Here is a 16923-nt window from a genome sequence, read left to right as displayed (position 1 = left end):
ATCCATATCACGTTGTACAGTTGTTCACCAACTCACTGGACCTTGTTTCACGTGCTCCATAATTTCCTCATTAATTTTTACCTTCGGTTTGCAGCATTGTGATATTTTCAACCTACCATTTAGTTTCTCACCTTTATAACCCCTTGAAACAAAAACTAATTTGATAGACATGGTTTGTTAGTTCTTGTTTTTCTATCTTGAATGAGTTTTTCTCCCATAATTACAAGAGCAATTTCTACATTTTGTAATCCGTAGTATGGTGCTGGACATTTTGATAAAGAGTGTACGGTTGAACTGTTTTGATGGCTTTCTATTTCTTCTTGGCCTGCCTAGATTTATTCTAATTTCCAACTAATTGCGTCTTTTTACTTTCTTTTCGACCAACTAACTGCATTTTACATGCTTGTCTTGTGCTAAATTACACATGATTCAGGCAAGGAGAGGCTTGGATAGAGCAGAAATATATAGTGTTTCATTCTCTCCAACTGCTCAGTGGCTAGCCGTCTCCAGCGACAAAGGCACTGTTCATGTCTTCAGCCTCAAGGTCAATCTAGTGTACTTGAGTACTAACAACTCAAATAGTTCACCCCACTCCCGTGTTCCTGTGGTGGCCTCTAGTTCGCTCTCCTTCATCGGAGGTATTTCCAAAGCAGATTTAAGGTTTCTAGTTATATTTTTAAATCTTAGATGGGTATCCGTTCATACTCAATAAAATTATTTGGCATTTTAACTAGATATTTATAAATCCTGTTAAGCAATAAAAAATGTTGTTTGTAAGTTGTTACTCTGTCCCTAAGAACATGACCTTTAATTCCTAATTTTCAGGCATCTTTTTAAAAAGTGAGTATATTCTACAACATGCACTTCATATATCGGAATTGCAATCACTACCATTGAGAGCAAACTTTTGTTTCTTGCAAGGACACTTTACCTCTACACCATACATTTTTCTTATTTGTCTATTCATCACATCCTCTTATTCCAGTCATCCATGGAGTATAATAGTATAATATTACTTACCTTCTCATTTATAGTGATGAATCATAAGGTGCTGAGTTGTGAATGCTGTTTACCCGAAAAACGGATAGAGTTGAATTTATTCGTAGTTCTAAGGATATGTAATATAGTTCAATACAAATTGTAAGAATAAAAGAAAATATCAAATATGGACCGTAGAGAAGACAAAATAAATACAGTTGTAACGAAAGCGATTTTTTGGGACTAAGCAAGATGAATCAGTTTATGAGGCTTAAAAGAATAAACTCTCGAGTATAAGAGAATATGGTGCTTGAATTACAATGTGAGCTCTAAAAAACTGCCCTTCCAGAAATGATAAAACCTCCTCTTTATAGTAGAGGGATCTTACTTTAAATATAATTAAAAAAATACTCAGTGGGAGATTCATGATAAATCAGCTTTTCCACAATTCCTGCCATGATTCTCTAATCTTAGTGGGATTGCAACGGCTTTGGTCTGTGAGTCCGATCTGAATCGGGCTCTTGATCTCGGCTTGAGCCTGATTCTAACTCGAGCTCTCAATCTTTGGCTTAAGCTCGATTTTGACTCGGCCCCTTGAATTGATTCGGGGTCAATATTGGTTGGTCTCTAGATCATGAGCCTGATAGCTTTACTCTGCATCATAGTTCGATTTGGATTCGAGCTCGATAACAATATCGAACTCGACATTGATCGGCCCCTCGGGTTCGAAGCTTGACGTTCACCCTCGACCATCTTATCCGATTGTACCGGCCTCAACTTTTTTGAGGAGGGTTAATAAAATTTCAGCGTCGGGCTACCAAGGCTCTGTTCTCGAGCATTGACGAGGACATGGATCGGGGGCTGGATGGGCAGGTTCGTTTGAGTGAGGACTTCGGACCTGATTCCGACCGAAAAGATGCCATTTCCCGAGGAGTGGAATATGAAACGTAAGTGTGTTCCTACTATTACTTCTATTCTGTTCTTTCATTTCTTTTCTCATCGACACTCTTCTTTTTGTGATGTAGCGGTTCCCTGGATGCCCGGAGCAGTTCTCGATCTCAAGAACTGGGTACGAGCTCTTGTTGCGACCTCCACATATGCCGAGCGCTCATGGCGTGATTTGTCAAAGGGTTGGTGGGAGGCCAAAAATCATGGTAAGCCCCTTTCTCATACTCTTTGATAATTCGAACGAGATGATTTCCAAATATTTTAATAAAATTTTAGGTTTGGGCAAAGATGAGATTTTGAGGCCCTTGTCCAACGAGGAAGAAACTTTGGCCTCTTTCCCAAAGCCGGTGAAGGGAAATAAAAGGAAAAGAGCCTATGTTCCCGACGATCCAAAACCGAAGAAGAGGACGGCTCGTAAGCCGAACAAGAATGTCATTCCTTTGACCGTGGAATCAGTTATGCGTCTAAGGTACGAAGATGAAGAAGAAGAAGAAAAAGAAAATGATGGGTCCGCGCTGGCGGCCCGAACGAAGAGAACCACCGATGCCCCATCGGCAGCTGGATCGATGATGCTTCATGAGGCTCCGCCTCGAACTGAGGATATACCGGGGAATGATTCAAGTGGAATCCCTAAATTATCGAAGATCAAAGACGCATCTCATCGGAGCCAACAGATGGGGGATATGTTTGAAGGGGCTCTTGAATCCCTTCGAACCGAAGAGAACGCTCCAAGTGATTCATTTGGGGCAGCAACAATCGAAGATTCGCCCACCTTTCTCGTTTTTTCTGCAAGGGTGATTCCGGAAGCCCAAGCTTTGGGGGCCCTCGATCTAGACAGGCCTCACGATGGAGAGGATCCTTTCGTGACCTGTTTACCGGTATCGAGGATGTCGCTGGTACTAGTGAATCAGATCTTTTTCACGGGGTGAGGCAGGCTTTGAATCAGGTAAGCCTTAAAATTATTTTTTCGGTACTACCTTTATGTTTACTTTTTGTTAACTTCGTTTCTTGTTTCTTTGTAGGTAGCGGCAGTTCATCGAGAAGCATGTTCTCGGTCCTAAAATGAGTTGCGTCGATACGAGGCCGACCTTCAACGGGTTACTGATGAGAGGAACTCCCTAAAACTTCTCTTAGGGCAGAGGGAAGAGGAAATAAAAGACCTCCAAGTTGAGTTGGCCAAGGCTTATCGAGATCATACCGATTTGTCTGAGCAGTTAATGATACTTTTAAAATCCTATGGGCTTGATACCGGAATGATGGCTAATTTTTCGGTCTCACAGTTGCAGCAAAAAATTGAGATGATCGGGAAGCTTCGTGAGGAGGTCGACGTGATAAAAGCGGAGTCTTTGCAGTGGAAAGAAGGTATGGACCGCTTTGCTGCAGAGAAAGAAACTGCTCGAGCCCAGTTATCATCGGCCGAAACCCAACTTCAGAGAATGAAGAAAAAAGGCATGGTTCAAGCAAGAAGAATAGAGGAGCTCGAGGCTCGGTTGGCCTTTGTACTTGCCAAGGCCGAATTCGATGCCGAAAAGGCAAAGGCCGATGCGGATGCACTCGTGGCCATCTATCAGGCCGATGCTGAAGCTGCCCAGGTCCAAGCAAGAGAGGCAGCCGAGACCGCCGATACTCGAGCACATTGGGTCGCTGAACTTGCTAAGTGCCGATCTCGGAGGGAAACCCTCGAGGAGATCCATGCTCGTGATTTCGATCTCGCTGAAGAGATAAAAAGGGCCAAAGAACTCGAAGCCGATGTTGAAGCCCTGGTTTCTGATAACGATGATGATGACAATGATGATGGCAATGGGAGTAAGAGTGGATCCGAGAACGGGGGGTAGCCTGATAGAGAAGGGACCGCTCTTGAGGATGACCAGGAAGCTTAGCCCTTAATTTTTACATTGTAATCAATCATGTAGACAATTTTGTATATAGACATTTTTGCCGACTTGCTTTTGTTTTGTGAAGACTTTATTCACGCCTTATGAATGTTTTCACAAGGATTTAAACAACTTAATCAAATTTGGACTTCGTAGAATCGAGCGAGCGCTTACTCAAACTTGAAGTGATGTAGCCCTTAGGCTTATTAGTTGAGTCAATGATTCGAGCTCGAAGAAATATAGCCCGTAGGCATAATGGTTGAGTGAGTGCTTGCTTAAACTCAAAATAAAAGTAGCACGCAGGCTTAGTAGTCGAGTGAATGATTCGAACTCGAAGTAATGTAGTCCGTAGGCGTAATAGTCGAGTGAGTGCTTGCTCGAACTCGAAATAAAAGTAGCATGTAGTCTTAGTAATCGTGTGAATGATTCGAACTCGAAATAAAAGTAGCCCGTAGGCTTAATGGTCGAGTGAGTGTTTGCTCGAACTCGAAAATAAAAGTAGCATGTAGGCTTAGTAGTCGAGTGAATGATTCGAACTCGAAGTAATGTAGCCCGTAAGCATAATGGTCGAGTGAGTTATTTGCTCGAACTTGAAATAAAAATAGCCCGTAGGCTTAGTAGTCGAGTGAATGATTCGAACTCGAAGTAATGTAGCCCGTAGGCGCAATGGTCGAGTGAGTGCTTGCTCGAACTCGAAATAAAAGTAGCATATAGTCTTAGTAATCGTGTGAATGATTCGAACTCGAAATAAAAGTAGCCCGTAGGCTTAATGGTCGAGTGAGTGTTTGCTCGAACTCGAAAATAAAAGTAGCATGTAGGCTTAGTAGTCGAGTGAATGATTCGAACTCGAAGTAATGTAGCCCGTAGGCATAATGGTCGAGTGAGTTATTTGCTCGAACTTGAAATAAAAGTAGCCCGTAGGCTTAGTAGTCGAGTGAATGATTCGAACTCGAAGTAATGTAGCCCGTAGGCGCAATGGTCGAGTGAGTGCTTGCTCGAACTCAAAATAAAAGTAGGCCGTAGGCTTAATGGTCGAGTGAGTGATTCGAACTCGAAGTAATGTAGCCCGTAGGCGCAATGCTCGAGTGAGTGTTTGCTCGAACTCGAAATAAAAGTAGCATGTAGGCTTAATGGTCGAGTGAGTGATTCGAACTCGAAGTAATGTAGCCCATAGGCGTAATGGTCGAGTGAGTGCTTGCTCGAACTCGAAATGAAAGTAGCCCGTAGGCTTAGCAGTCGAGTGAATGATTCGAACTCGAAGTAATGTAGCTCGTAGGAGCAATAGTCGAGTGAGTGCTTGCTCGAACTCGAAATAAAAGTAGCCCGTAGGCTTAATGGTCGAGTGAGTGCTTGCTCGAACTCAAAATAAAAGTAGCCCATAGGCTTAATGGTCGAGTGAGTGATTTGAACTCGAAGTAATGTAGCCCGTAGGCGTAATGGTCGAGTGAGTGCTTGCTCGAACTCGAAATAAAAGTAGCCCATAGGCTTAGTGGTCGAGTTTATCTTAATTCTGTTTGCATAATAAATCTCCAAATAAAGGAATGTTTCTTGGATATAAGATGTTGGTAAAGAGGAGAACTTTCTTTGCAAGTCACTATACATGTGTTCATGTTTCGTGTCTGGGTTCGGTCCAACTACATGAGCATGGTTCGTTTTGACCATTTGGCTCTTACAACTTTTTCTATTGGAAACCCGTTGTTGCGAAATAACTTTCTTGCATCAGAACTTGATATATTTGAGGGCTAATGCCCCCCCAGTATTCAAGGTCGATTGTAAAAAGGCCTCGAATATTGTTGTAAGTGCAGCACGATCATTGGTTGCCTCATTAAAAACCTTGCCGAAAAACCTATTTGAGATAAAAATCGATCTAAGAGAAAAAGAGTGCAACTCGTGCTTTCAGATCTTAAAGCTTCGTATTGAAGGATCCATCCTAGCTCCAGATCGGACTTCTGCAAGGGTCAGTTTTGAAATATAAATGAATATGGGAGGGTTGTATCTTAGCAGTAGTATCGTTTTAGATGTGACACATTCCAATTGCTTGATAATTATTTGCCGTTTATAATGTCGAGCTTGTATGATCTATTTCCGACGTTCTCGAGAACCTGATATGGTCCTTCCCAGTTTTCCTTCGTTCGGATTTCGGGAATTGAGGGTGACTTTCCTTAGCACTAAGTCCCCGGGCTTAAAATGGCGAAGCTTGGTTCTTCGATTATAGTATCTTTTGATTAGTTGCTTTTGGGCGGCCAATTGGACGAGAGCAGCTTCTCGTTTTTCGTCTGATAATTCGAGGCTAGTATTCATAGCCTCGTTATTTGATTCTTCTGTCGTGTATTGAAATCTAGTACTGGGTTCGCCGACTTCGACTGGTATCAATGCCTCGAACCCATATACTAAGGATAACGGGGTTACCCCCGTACTGGATTTTGACGTCGTTCGATATGCCCAAAGGACTTCGGGTAGGATTTCTCTCCACTTTCCTTTAGCGTCGTTCAGTCTCTTCTTTAGGTGTTGAATGATAGTTTTGTTCGTTGATTCGGCCTATCCGCTCCCACTGGGGTGATACGGTGTTGATAATATCCTTCTTATTTTGTGACCTTCGAAGAATTTCGTCACTTTGCTGCCAATAAATTGTTTCCCATTGTCACATACTATTTCGGCGGGTATCCCGAATCGACATACGATATGATCCTAGATAAAGTCTATAACTTCTCTCTCTCTTACTTTCTCGAACGCATGTGCTTCAACCCATTTAGAGAAATAGTCAGTCATAAATAAAATGAATTTAGCTTTACCTAGGGTCGATGGCAGAGGGCCGACGATATCCATTCCCCATTTCATGAACGACCATGGGGATAGGACTGAGTGAAGTTACTCTCCGGGTTGATGGATCATTGGTGCAAACCTTTGACATTTGTCACATTTTCGAACAAATTCCTTCGCATCTTTGCCCATATCGATCCAATAATACCCTGCCCTAATTATTTTTCGGACTAATGGATCTGCATCGGAGTGATTCCCACAAGTGCCCTTGTGCACCTCATGTAGGATATAATCGGTATCTCCTGGACCCAAGCATATTGCCAATGGTCCATCGAATGTCCTTCGGTATAGCGTTCCATCTGAAGCCAACGTGAATCGAGTAGCTTTAGTCCGTAGGGCCCTTGAATCTTTAGGGTCCGATGGGAGCTTTCCATTCTTTAAGTATTCAATATACTTATTTCTCCAATCCCAGGTTAAACTAGTGGAATTTATCTCGGCATGACCTTCTTCGATTACAGATCTCGAGAGTTGAACGATAGTCCCCGAGCTCAAGTCACCTTCCTCGACCGATGATCCCAAATTCGCAAGTGCATCAGCCTCATTGTTTTGCTCTCGTGGAACATGCTGTAAAGTCCATTGTTTGAAGTGGTGCAAAGTGACATGTAGTTTGTCCAAATACCTTTGCATTCTATCTTCTCGAACTTCGAAAGTTTTGTTTACTTGACTTACCACCAACAAAGAGTCACATTTGGCTTCAATGACTTCTGCTCCCAAGTTTTTAGCTAGCTCGAGACCTGCAATCATGGCCTCATACTCGGCCTCATTGTTAGTCAACCTGGTAGTTTTAATAGATTGCCTAATAATGCTACCCGTGGGTGGCTTTAAACTATGCCTAGCCCGGACCCTTTCACGTTCGAAGCCTCGTCTGTAAAAAGGGTCCATACCCTCGATGACGTACCCGATTTCAACAGGAGTTCTTTTTCGACTTCGGGTACGAGGGTTGGCGTGAAATTGGCCACGAAGTCTGCTAAAATTTGAGACTTGATGGCCGTACGGGGTTGATATTCGATATCGTACCCACTGAGTTCGACGGCCCATTTGGCCAATCGGCCTGATAGTTTGGGCTTGTGCAAAATATTACAAAGTAGGTAAGTCGTTAATACGCATATGGAGTGACATTAAAAGTACGTTCGTAACTTTCTAAAGGCGCTTATCAGTGCAAGTGCCAACTTTTCTAGGTGCAGATATCTAGTTTCTGTTTCTCCTAAGGTTCGACTTATATAATAAATGGGAAATTGCGTACCTTGCTCTTCCCGAACTAGGACACCGCTTACTGCGATTTCTGATACTGCCAAGTACAAGCAAAGTTTTTTGTCTGTTTTTGGAGTATGAAGTAGTGGTGGGCTCGACAGATATTGTTTTTGTTCCTTTAATGCTTGTTGGCATTCCGGGGTCCAAGCAAAATCGTTCTTCTTTTTGAGTAGAGAGAAAAATTTGTGATTTCGATCTGATGATCTCGAAATGAATTGGCCTAAGGCTGTAATCCGTCCCGTTAGCCTTTGTACAGCTTTCACGCTGTCCACGATGGTGATGTCTTCGATGGCCTTGATTTTATCGGGGTTAATCTCGATTCCCCGATTTAACACCATGAAGCCGAGGAACTTGCCCGAACCGACTCCGAAAGCACATTTTTCGGGCTTGAGCTTCATGTTGTATTTCCTCAAAAACTCGAACGTTTCATGCAAATGGGTCAGATGGTCCTCTGCGCGCAGGGACATAACCAGCATGTCATCAATATAAACTTCCATTGCTTTACCTATTTGTTCTTCGAACATTTTATTTACTAGGCGTTGGTAAGTAGCCCCTACATTTTTTAGCCCGAAGGACATCATATTATAACAATATGTTCCATATTTGGTGACAAATGAAGTCTTTTCCTGGTCCTACGGGTTCATTTGGATTTGATTATACCCGGAATAGGCATCGAGAAAAGTGAGGATCTCGTGACCGGCCGTGGCATCGATCATGCGATCGATGTTGGGCAGCGGAAAAGAATCTTTGGAGCATGCTTTGTTCAAATCCTTATAGTCCACACACATTCTAAGTTTGTTCTCTTTTTTAGGCACTACAACTATATTGGCTAACCATTCGGGATATTTCACCTCCCGAATGGACCCTATCTTGAGAAGTTTGGTTACCTCGTCTTTTATGAATGCGTGTTTTACCTCGGACTGGGGTCTTCTCTTTTGCTTCACCGGTCTGAACTTAGGGTCCAAGCTTAGCCGGTGCGTCGTTATGTCCGGAGGGATCCCTGTTATATCTAAATGGGACCAGCCAAAGCAATCAATGTTATCGATAAGAAATTGAATAAGTTTCTTCCTGAGTTCGGGGATCAACCCCGTTCCCAGGTATACCTTTCGTTCGGGCCAGTGCTCGATTAGTGTGACTTGCTCCAGTTCCTCAATTGTCGATTTGGTGGCATCGGAGTCATAGGGAATCATGAAGGATCGAGGGATCCTCTTATCATCATCTTCTTCGATCTTCTAGTTATCTGGTTGGGTCGAAGCCGATGTCTGTGGTTGCTATTTGGTATCTCGTTCCCCTTCTGAGCCCGATCTCTTTACTGGCGAAGGCGAGGATATTGGTTTCGCTTCCTCGACGACGAACATTTCTCTTGCGGCTGGTTGTTCTCCGTACATTGTTTTGACTCCTCTCGATGTTAGGAATTTGAGGACCTGGTGTAGGGGCGAAGGTACAACTCTCATGTTGTGGATCTATGGCCTTCCGAAAAGGGCGTTGTATCTCATGTCGCCTTCGATCACGTAGAACTTCGTTTCCTGGATGGTTCCGGCCACGTTTATTGGTAGAATTATTTCGCCTTTGGTGGTTTCACATGCCATATTGAATCCGTTTAGAACCAGGGTTGCGGGTACGATCTGGTCCTGCAAGCCGAGCTGTTCTACGATCTTCAATCTGATGATATTGGCCGAGCTACCTGGATCAATCAACACACGCTTAACTTTAGTTTTATTCATGAGTACAGATATTACCAGTGCATCGTTATGAGGTTGTATGACTCCTTCTGCATCTTCATCATTGAAGGGCAAAGTTCCTATGGGTGTGTAATCTTGAGTTCGAGATCGCTTTTCTCTCACAATCGATGTTTTAGTGCATTTAAGCATTGGTCCCTGAGGGGTATCGGCACTGCCGATGATCATGTAAATGACGTACTGTGGTTCTTCTTGTTCGTTTTGCTTGCCGAAATCCCTATTTTTAAAATGGTTCTTCGCCCTATCGCTCAAAAATTCCCGAAGGTGCCCTTTGTTAAATAACCGGGTTACTTCCTCTCTTAGTTGCCTGTAATCTTTCGTTCTGTGGCCATGAGTGCCATGATATTCACACATTTGATTGGGATTCCTCTGGGCAGGATCAGCCTGCATGGGTCGAGGCCATTTAGTGTCTTTGATACGTCTGATAGCCGATACGATGGCGGATGCATCAACGCTGAAGTTATATTCCGATAACCGAGGTGCTTCCTTAGATCCGGCAGGCCTATAGAACCTGCTTCTGTTCGTCAGCCCCCGGGACCCTTGACCTCGATCACTTCTTTTGTTATTTTGCTTGAGGTTATGTCTCGATTCACGGACTCTGTGGCTTCCGTTGTACGGTTGGTATCGATCCCCGATCGGACCTCATTCTCGATTAGTATCCCTTCGAACCGCGGGTTCAGACCCCAATTGATCACCTTTGACCTTTAATTTTCGATTGGTACCGATTGTGCACGTCGACCCATGTGATGGCTGAGTATTCGATCAGATTATGCTTTAATCGCCATGAAGCCATTGAACTTCGCTCGTTCAAACCTTGAGTGAAAGCCTGAACAGCCCAATCGTATGTGATTGGTGGCACGTCCATTCGTTCTATTTGAAAACGAGATACGAACTCCCTCAGCATCTCGTTATCCTTTGTCTTACCTTGAAGATGTCTAATTTCCTTGTTGCGACTTTTATGGCGCCGGCATGTGCTTTCACAAAAGAATCTGCTAACATGGCGAACGAGTCGATGGAATTTGGTGGTAGGTTGTGATACCAAATCATCACCCCCTTCGAGAGGATCTCTCAGAATTTTTTTAACAACACAGATTCGATTTAATCGTCTTCTAAATCATTGCCCTTGATGGCACATGTGTAAGAAGTGACGTGCTCGTTGGGATCGGTCATTCCGTTATATTTGGGAATTTCGGGCATACGGAATTTTTTGGGGATTGGTTTCGGGGCTGCGCTCGTGGAAAAAGGTTTTTGCATGAATTTTTTCGAATCCAACCCTTTTATCATTGGTGGATCTCCCGGGATCTGATCGACCCTAGAGTTATAAGTTTTTACTTTTTTATCGTTAGTTTCGACTCGCTTTGTGAGTTCCTCGAGCAATTTAGTAATTTCGGGAGTAGTCCCCGATTCTTGCTCATTTGACTTTACTATGGCTGGTTCCGTTCTGTGAGTGATTTTTCGGGGTGGATTGGGCTCTGGCCTGCTTTGTAGCTGGGTTTGGCTCTGCAACTGAGTTATTGCTGCCTGTTGGGCTTGCAACATTTCGAAAATCATACGCAAGCTAACGCCGTTGTCCTCGACGTTATGAGTATCTCGAGCCGCAGACCGAGTGTCACCATGGATGCTATTCTCGGGTTCAGCATGTAGGTTCGCCTCGATGGCTACATGCGAATTGATATCAATTGGCCCTCCGATTCTAGCTCCAACGGCATTTACAAGTGGTCTTTCAGTACTGGGTGTCAAGTTGTTATTTTCGTCTTGAAGACCGGCCCCGTTATCGATCGGTGAAGCCATTTGATTGATGGTTAGTCGTAGCTAATCCGAAATTCAAGATATTTTCGGAAACAAGCGCAAAACACAATGGCGTATTTTTTCAGATTCGTATCAAATAATCACTGTTATCCTTAGCCCCATGGTGGGCGCCAAACTGTTTACCCAAAAAACGGATAGAATTGAATTTATTCGTAGTTCTAAGGATATGTGATATAGTTTAATACAAACTGTAAGGATAAAAGGAAATATCAAATATGGACCGTAGAGAAGACAAAATAAACACAGTTGTAACGAAAGCGATTTTTTGGGACTAAGCAAGATGAATCAGTTTATGAGGCTTAAAAGAATAAACTCTCGAGTATAAGAGAATATGGTGCTTGAATTACAATGTGAGCTCTAAAAAACTGCCCTTCCAGAAATGATAAATCCTCCTCTTTATAGTAGAGGGATCTTACTTTAAATATAATTAAAAAATACTCAGTGGGAGATCCATGATAAATCAGCTTTTCCACAATTCCTGCCAAGATTCTCTTATCTTAGTGGGATTGCAACGGCTTTTGTTTGTGAGTCCGATCTGACTCGAGCTCTTGATCTCGGCTTGAGCCCGATTCTAACTCGAGCTCTCGATCTTTGGCTTAAGCTCGATTCTGACTCGGACCCTTGAATTGATTCGGGGTCAATATTGGTTGGTCTCTGGATCATGATCCTGATAGCTTTACTCTGCATCATAGTTCGATTTGGATTCAAACTCGATAACAATATCGAACTCGACATCTCTGTTTTAAAAGGCGTTTCTGGGGCGAGCCCCGGGGCGATGGTGTGGGGCGAAAGTCTCAAAAGGCGTTCGCCCCGCAATTTGGGGCGTACGCCCGGGCGTTCGGGGCGCGTTGTTTTTAGTAAGGAGTAAGCCCTAGAGACTTTTTCAAATTAAAACAAAATTTGTTGAATTAGTCCTTCATATAATACCCAAATTCTCAAAAGTGAGTTTGGTAATTACTCAAAAGGTTTAAAAAGGAACTCAAAAGTATTAAATTTAAAAGTAAAGATCTTTTTTATTGATTTAAGCCCTAATTCATGGTTTTCCCAAAATTTTATCTTGTCCGCTAGTCTGCTGATATCTCTCCCAAAAGCAACGAATATTTAATTTTTTTTACAAATACAAAGAGAACTACATTTTTCTTCATAGCAGCAAATTCAAAGTTCAAATTACAGGTTAATCATCCTTTTTGTTCTTCCATATATAAAATTTTATTCTTTTAGACTCAAATTATTTGTGCTTGTAAGTAACGTATAATAGATTGTTTTGATTAGTTTTTTGTGGGGATGGAGCACACATATATATAGTTTTCTTCAATTCTTATGCAATTTTACCTGTTTATAAATATTAATTATCATTATATTATTTCATAAAATATTAAAAATTAAATATCTATGGGGCTTACGCCCCGCTGAGGCATATGTAAAACGCCCCGCCTTACGCCCACGCCTTTTAAAACACTGCTCGATATTGATCGGCTCCTCGGGTTCGAAGCTTGTTTGTTCCATCTTCGCAACCCATCTCGAAGTCTCACTTCGATCGATTATCATTCGAACTCGATCAGACGTGCGAAGGCCGAAATCTATTTCGACCGTATACAAATGACACATTTTTTACTTCTGTTCAGGCTCTTGAGTTCCTGCTTAATTTTTTCAGCAATTCCGACTGCCTGGAGTGTCTCAATACATTGTTACGTTTGGTAACGAAAAGAATACGCTGATAATTCTTCGCTGGGACGGAAGGTTAGTTAACTCTTGCAAGAACTTATGCCTACTATAATATAATCTTCTTTGCTGTGTTTGCCACCTAAACATTTGGTTTCTGTTTTTGTCATTGAGTATAATTATTTTTGTTTTGCTTTTGAAATACAGTTATTTCAATTTGGATTTGACTGGTTATGGGTTGGTCTCTTGGATAAACATTTCATTAATTTGTCATTGAGTATAATTATTTTTGTTTTGCTTTTGAAATACAGTTATTTCAATTTGGATTTGACTGGTGTTGGGTTGGTCTCTTGGATAAACATTTCATTAATTTGTCATTGAGTATAATTATTTTTGTTTTGCTTTTGAAATACAGTTATTTCAATTTGGATTTGACTGGTGTTGGGTTGGTCCCTTGGATAAACATTTCATTAAAACCCTCAAAAGTCTTAAAGCTTTCATAAAACTAACTAAACATGTTTAAATACTAATAATGTCTTTTCGAACAAAATAGTTTTGGTAGAAGATGTTGAAAACATGATTAAGTAAACAAAAGTGTTGTAAGTTACTCTCCTTTTGGCTATGAAAAAAATTAAATTTATAAAAGTGTACTCTCTCGATAAGACGATTATACAACTCAACAAGGTCGCAAAGCAGATAAAGTTCGTAAGTTCAAATATCATCGCTAGCGTTCATCCAAAAAAAAGCTAATGTTTTTTGCGCATGAAAAAATATCAGGCATACACACTAACAACGTATTGGAGATATAATTAAGTAAATATCCTATCTTTGACAATTTAAAATTTTAGATGATATGGTTATACAATTCAGAAAAAAAATCACATGCTATTTAAATTTTGGCGCCAATTGTTAAATAAAAGGACAAGGCTGGCAGGGTAGGATTGTGAGAAGAAAACAAAATGTTTTTTCTCTTGTTGTTTTTGAAACCAAAGAGACTTCTCATTTGGGTTCGAGAGCAAGAATAATACGTAATATGTTTGTTCCCAAATCCATAATGAGAGAGAGAGAGGGAGAGAGAGTAAAGTTTATATCTTTCATTAGCTCTGTTATGCGTACTCTTCGTTAGGGATAATTTGGAAAACGCTGTGCAATGTGTCATATGTTAAACATTTAACCTTCATGTGTATAGACAATCACAAATACCTTTTTTTTTCCGCCCGGTGTCCGGTATCCGTATTGGAGCGCGACTATATTCGGATTCTCGCCGCGTAAGGCCCCATTCGGGGAGAAGCGCTCTCTACCAAGGATTTTTCCATACCCAGGACTCGAACCCGAGACCTCTGGTTAACGGAAGAGCAACCCCATCAGCTGCATCGCATCCTTTGCTGGTGACAAATACCTTGTATAGTAATAACAATGCTTGTATAGAAATAGTTCAGACCGAAGAAAGTGGAAAACAAATAACTGACATTATCTGGTCATAAATTCATCAGGGATCTCTCTTTAAGCGAATGAGGGGAAAGGCGGATATGATGTTTGCTCCCTCCCTCTCTCTCTCATTTAAATTTGCTCGAGTGAAGAAAGATAAATTTCAATTTATTTACATAGAATTACAAAGACCAACGGAATTGAAACATTAGAGAAGTTGGTTATAAATATTGAAACCAACAACTGAGTGCAGGATTTTAACTGATTGAACTAGGGACTGACATGGTCTTCTTCACCCATCTTATAGCCCATTTGGTGAAACTTCTAGGAAGCCAAAAGTTTTTTTTTTTAATGTGTTAATTTTAGAGAGTAGAAGTGCTTGACAAAGATTTTAGGAAAAAAATAAGTGCTTGAGTAGGAGCAAAAACTGTTTTCAGAAGCTAGCTTTTCCACCGAAGCACTTTGGAAATTTGGCCTAGCACAACTTGCTACTCTAATATTGGCAAAAACACATTTCAAATTGATTAGTCAAAAAGTACCTTTTTGAAAAACACTTCCAACATAAAAGACTTTTTAAAATAAGCAGATTTTTGAAATTTGACAAAACTTAAAGACGAAACAGGTTAATAGTCTACGTACTAATTTGGTCCCCTTCCTATGTGATTCCCATCATGAATCAACTTTGACTTCAGCTGGGTCTGTCATGTGCTCAATCATCAGCAATGACATATCACAAATTCTTATTATAGATAGCTGCCATTAATTATTGACATGTCAATGTGTCATGCAGCTTTATTAGATGCAAGTTTGACCCAGCATCTGCCAAAGAGATCTCTCAGTTGGAATATCACAATTTTCTGAAGCCTCAAGAACCTTGTAATGTAAAGGATGGATAATGTCTATGCCCAAGAAGGATGCTATGGCTTCCCCTAGTTTAACCCTCTTTGCAAATAGTAGTAAATGGCGTTTTAAGTTCTGTATATAGCTTGAGATAACATAACAAGTTAGTATAGACAACCAACGGTTTTCAACTAGTTAATGCCAAAAAAAAAAAATGATTTTGTAGTCGTAAATGAAAATATATATGCAGAGCTTAGAACAACAGACAATTACTAGTAGTAAAAGATGCATGAGTTTTTCCCTTCCTTCTTTTACTGCTCCATTTTTCCTTACATCTTATCTTTTCCTATTTCTACCTGCTGCAATGGTATTTGATGAACCTTTTGCACCTTGTAACCCCCATTTTTTGGGCTAATTTTGAGTCCATGTATTACACTTTTTTGAAACTGCATCTTTAACATAAGCGCGTTGCGCGTGTGCTTCGTGTTAATGAAAATAAATTTTTAAAAATAATATAAAAATATTCAAAAGACATATTTATGTTATAATATAATTTTTTTTAAAAAAATTGCAAGTTTCTAAATGATAGATATTATCATATTTAGGAGTTTGATCCAGGCTATTCTATTGATACCTCTGTAATCGCACAGGCATCCAAACTCAATCATTACTAACAGTTCTTATAAAGTTTTAGCTCGATCGTTATCTTATATTACCTACGATTTCTTTCTAAAATACTTCTTTTACTCGGGACCAATTACATATATACGTCATTTTCCTATTCATATTCCTTTGTACAAAATGTTAACCAATCTTTTTACCGTTTAAAATAGATTTCACATTTAAAAAAGATTTTTATTTGATGATTTTTTAATATTTAGACAATAAAAGTGGACAAAAAATTTGAGTATGTTCAAAGCAAAAAGAACATCCTAATTGCTCTTTAAAGTTTAAAAAAAATATGTGCCCCTTTAACATTCTATTATACCACAAAGTCGTCATCTTGATATATTTTGCTTTTTGAAAAAATAAATAGCATTTATAGTTATTCTCTGAAATAACACAATTTTTAGAGGAGGCACTTTAATTTTTTATTTATTTAAATATTATTTTTAATATTATTTTAATATAATTAAATGCCTAAATAAAACTATTAATTTAGAAGAGTATTTTAGTAATTTAACTTTTAACTTTTGGGTTTTCTACCTTTATAATAATTAGTTTCTCGAAACGGGTGGCACACATGTATACCAAATTCACACAGTACACTTGTTAGTTAATATTCATAAGGCCATACAAAGCTTTGAATAGATAATTATAAATGAAAAAATAAAATACAAGTCAATAATTAGAATAAAATACAAGTCTATGTGAGTATTGATCAATATGAAACATCGAATGCTAACTTGTTTGTCAAAATCAAAATGATTGAATGTCGTCTAAATCTATGGAAATAAACAATCAAAGTTTAATTAGATACATGTTGTGAGCATCTAATTTTTGCCCCACATAGAAAATTACTCCTAAAAATAGTCCAAAAATAATTTTAATTGCTTTTATAGAATTTTAGAAAT

At 40.1% G+C, this 16923-nt stretch overlaps 1 protein-coding gene and 1 long non-coding RNA gene across 2 annotated transcripts; both read left to right on the top strand.

Moving 5' to 3' along the window:
• Positions 1-508: 508 nt before the first annotated feature.
• Positions 509-15578, top strand: LOC142177436 (uncharacterized). The gene is made up of 3 exons (XR_012705860.1): positions 509-638; positions 13045-13159; positions 15300-15578. It is a non-coding gene; the product is annotated as an uncharacterized LOC142177436 (long non-coding RNA).
• On the top strand, positions 633-3887 carry LOC107787900 (uncharacterized). The gene is made up of 4 exons (XM_016609513.2): positions 633-1925; positions 2004-2132; positions 2203-2872; positions 2949-3887. Exons 1-3 carry the CDS (start codon positions 1895-1897, stop codon positions 2853-2855), a joined length of 813 nt encoding a protein of 270 aa, XP_016464999.2. The 5' UTR covers positions 633-1894; the 3' UTR covers positions 2856-2872; positions 2949-3887.
• Positions 15579-16923: the final 1345 nt, after the last annotated feature.

Source organism: Nicotiana tabacum, chromosome 23 (genome assembly GCF_000715075.1).
Source record: "Nicotiana tabacum cultivar K326 chromosome 23, ASM71507v2, whole genome shotgun sequence".
NCBI lineage: Eukaryota > Viridiplantae > Streptophyta > Magnoliopsida > Solanales > Solanaceae > Nicotiana > Nicotiana tabacum.
This window is presented reverse-complemented; position numbering and strand designations above follow the sequence as displayed.

Excerpts from the sequence above, each read along its gene's own strand:
- LOC107787900 (XM_016609513.2), top strand. The coding sequence starts at position 1,895 with ATGCCATTTCCCGAGGAGTGGAATATGAAAC. Across the intron at positions 1,926-2,003 it reads CGAGGAGTGGAATATGAAAC|CGGTTCCCTGGATGCCCGGA; the intron begins GTAAGTGTGTTC and ends TTTGTGATGTAG. Across the intron at positions 2,133-2,202 it reads GTGGGAGGCCAAAAATCATG|GTTTGGGCAAAGATGAGATT; the intron begins GTAAGCCCCTTT and ends ATAAAATTTTAG.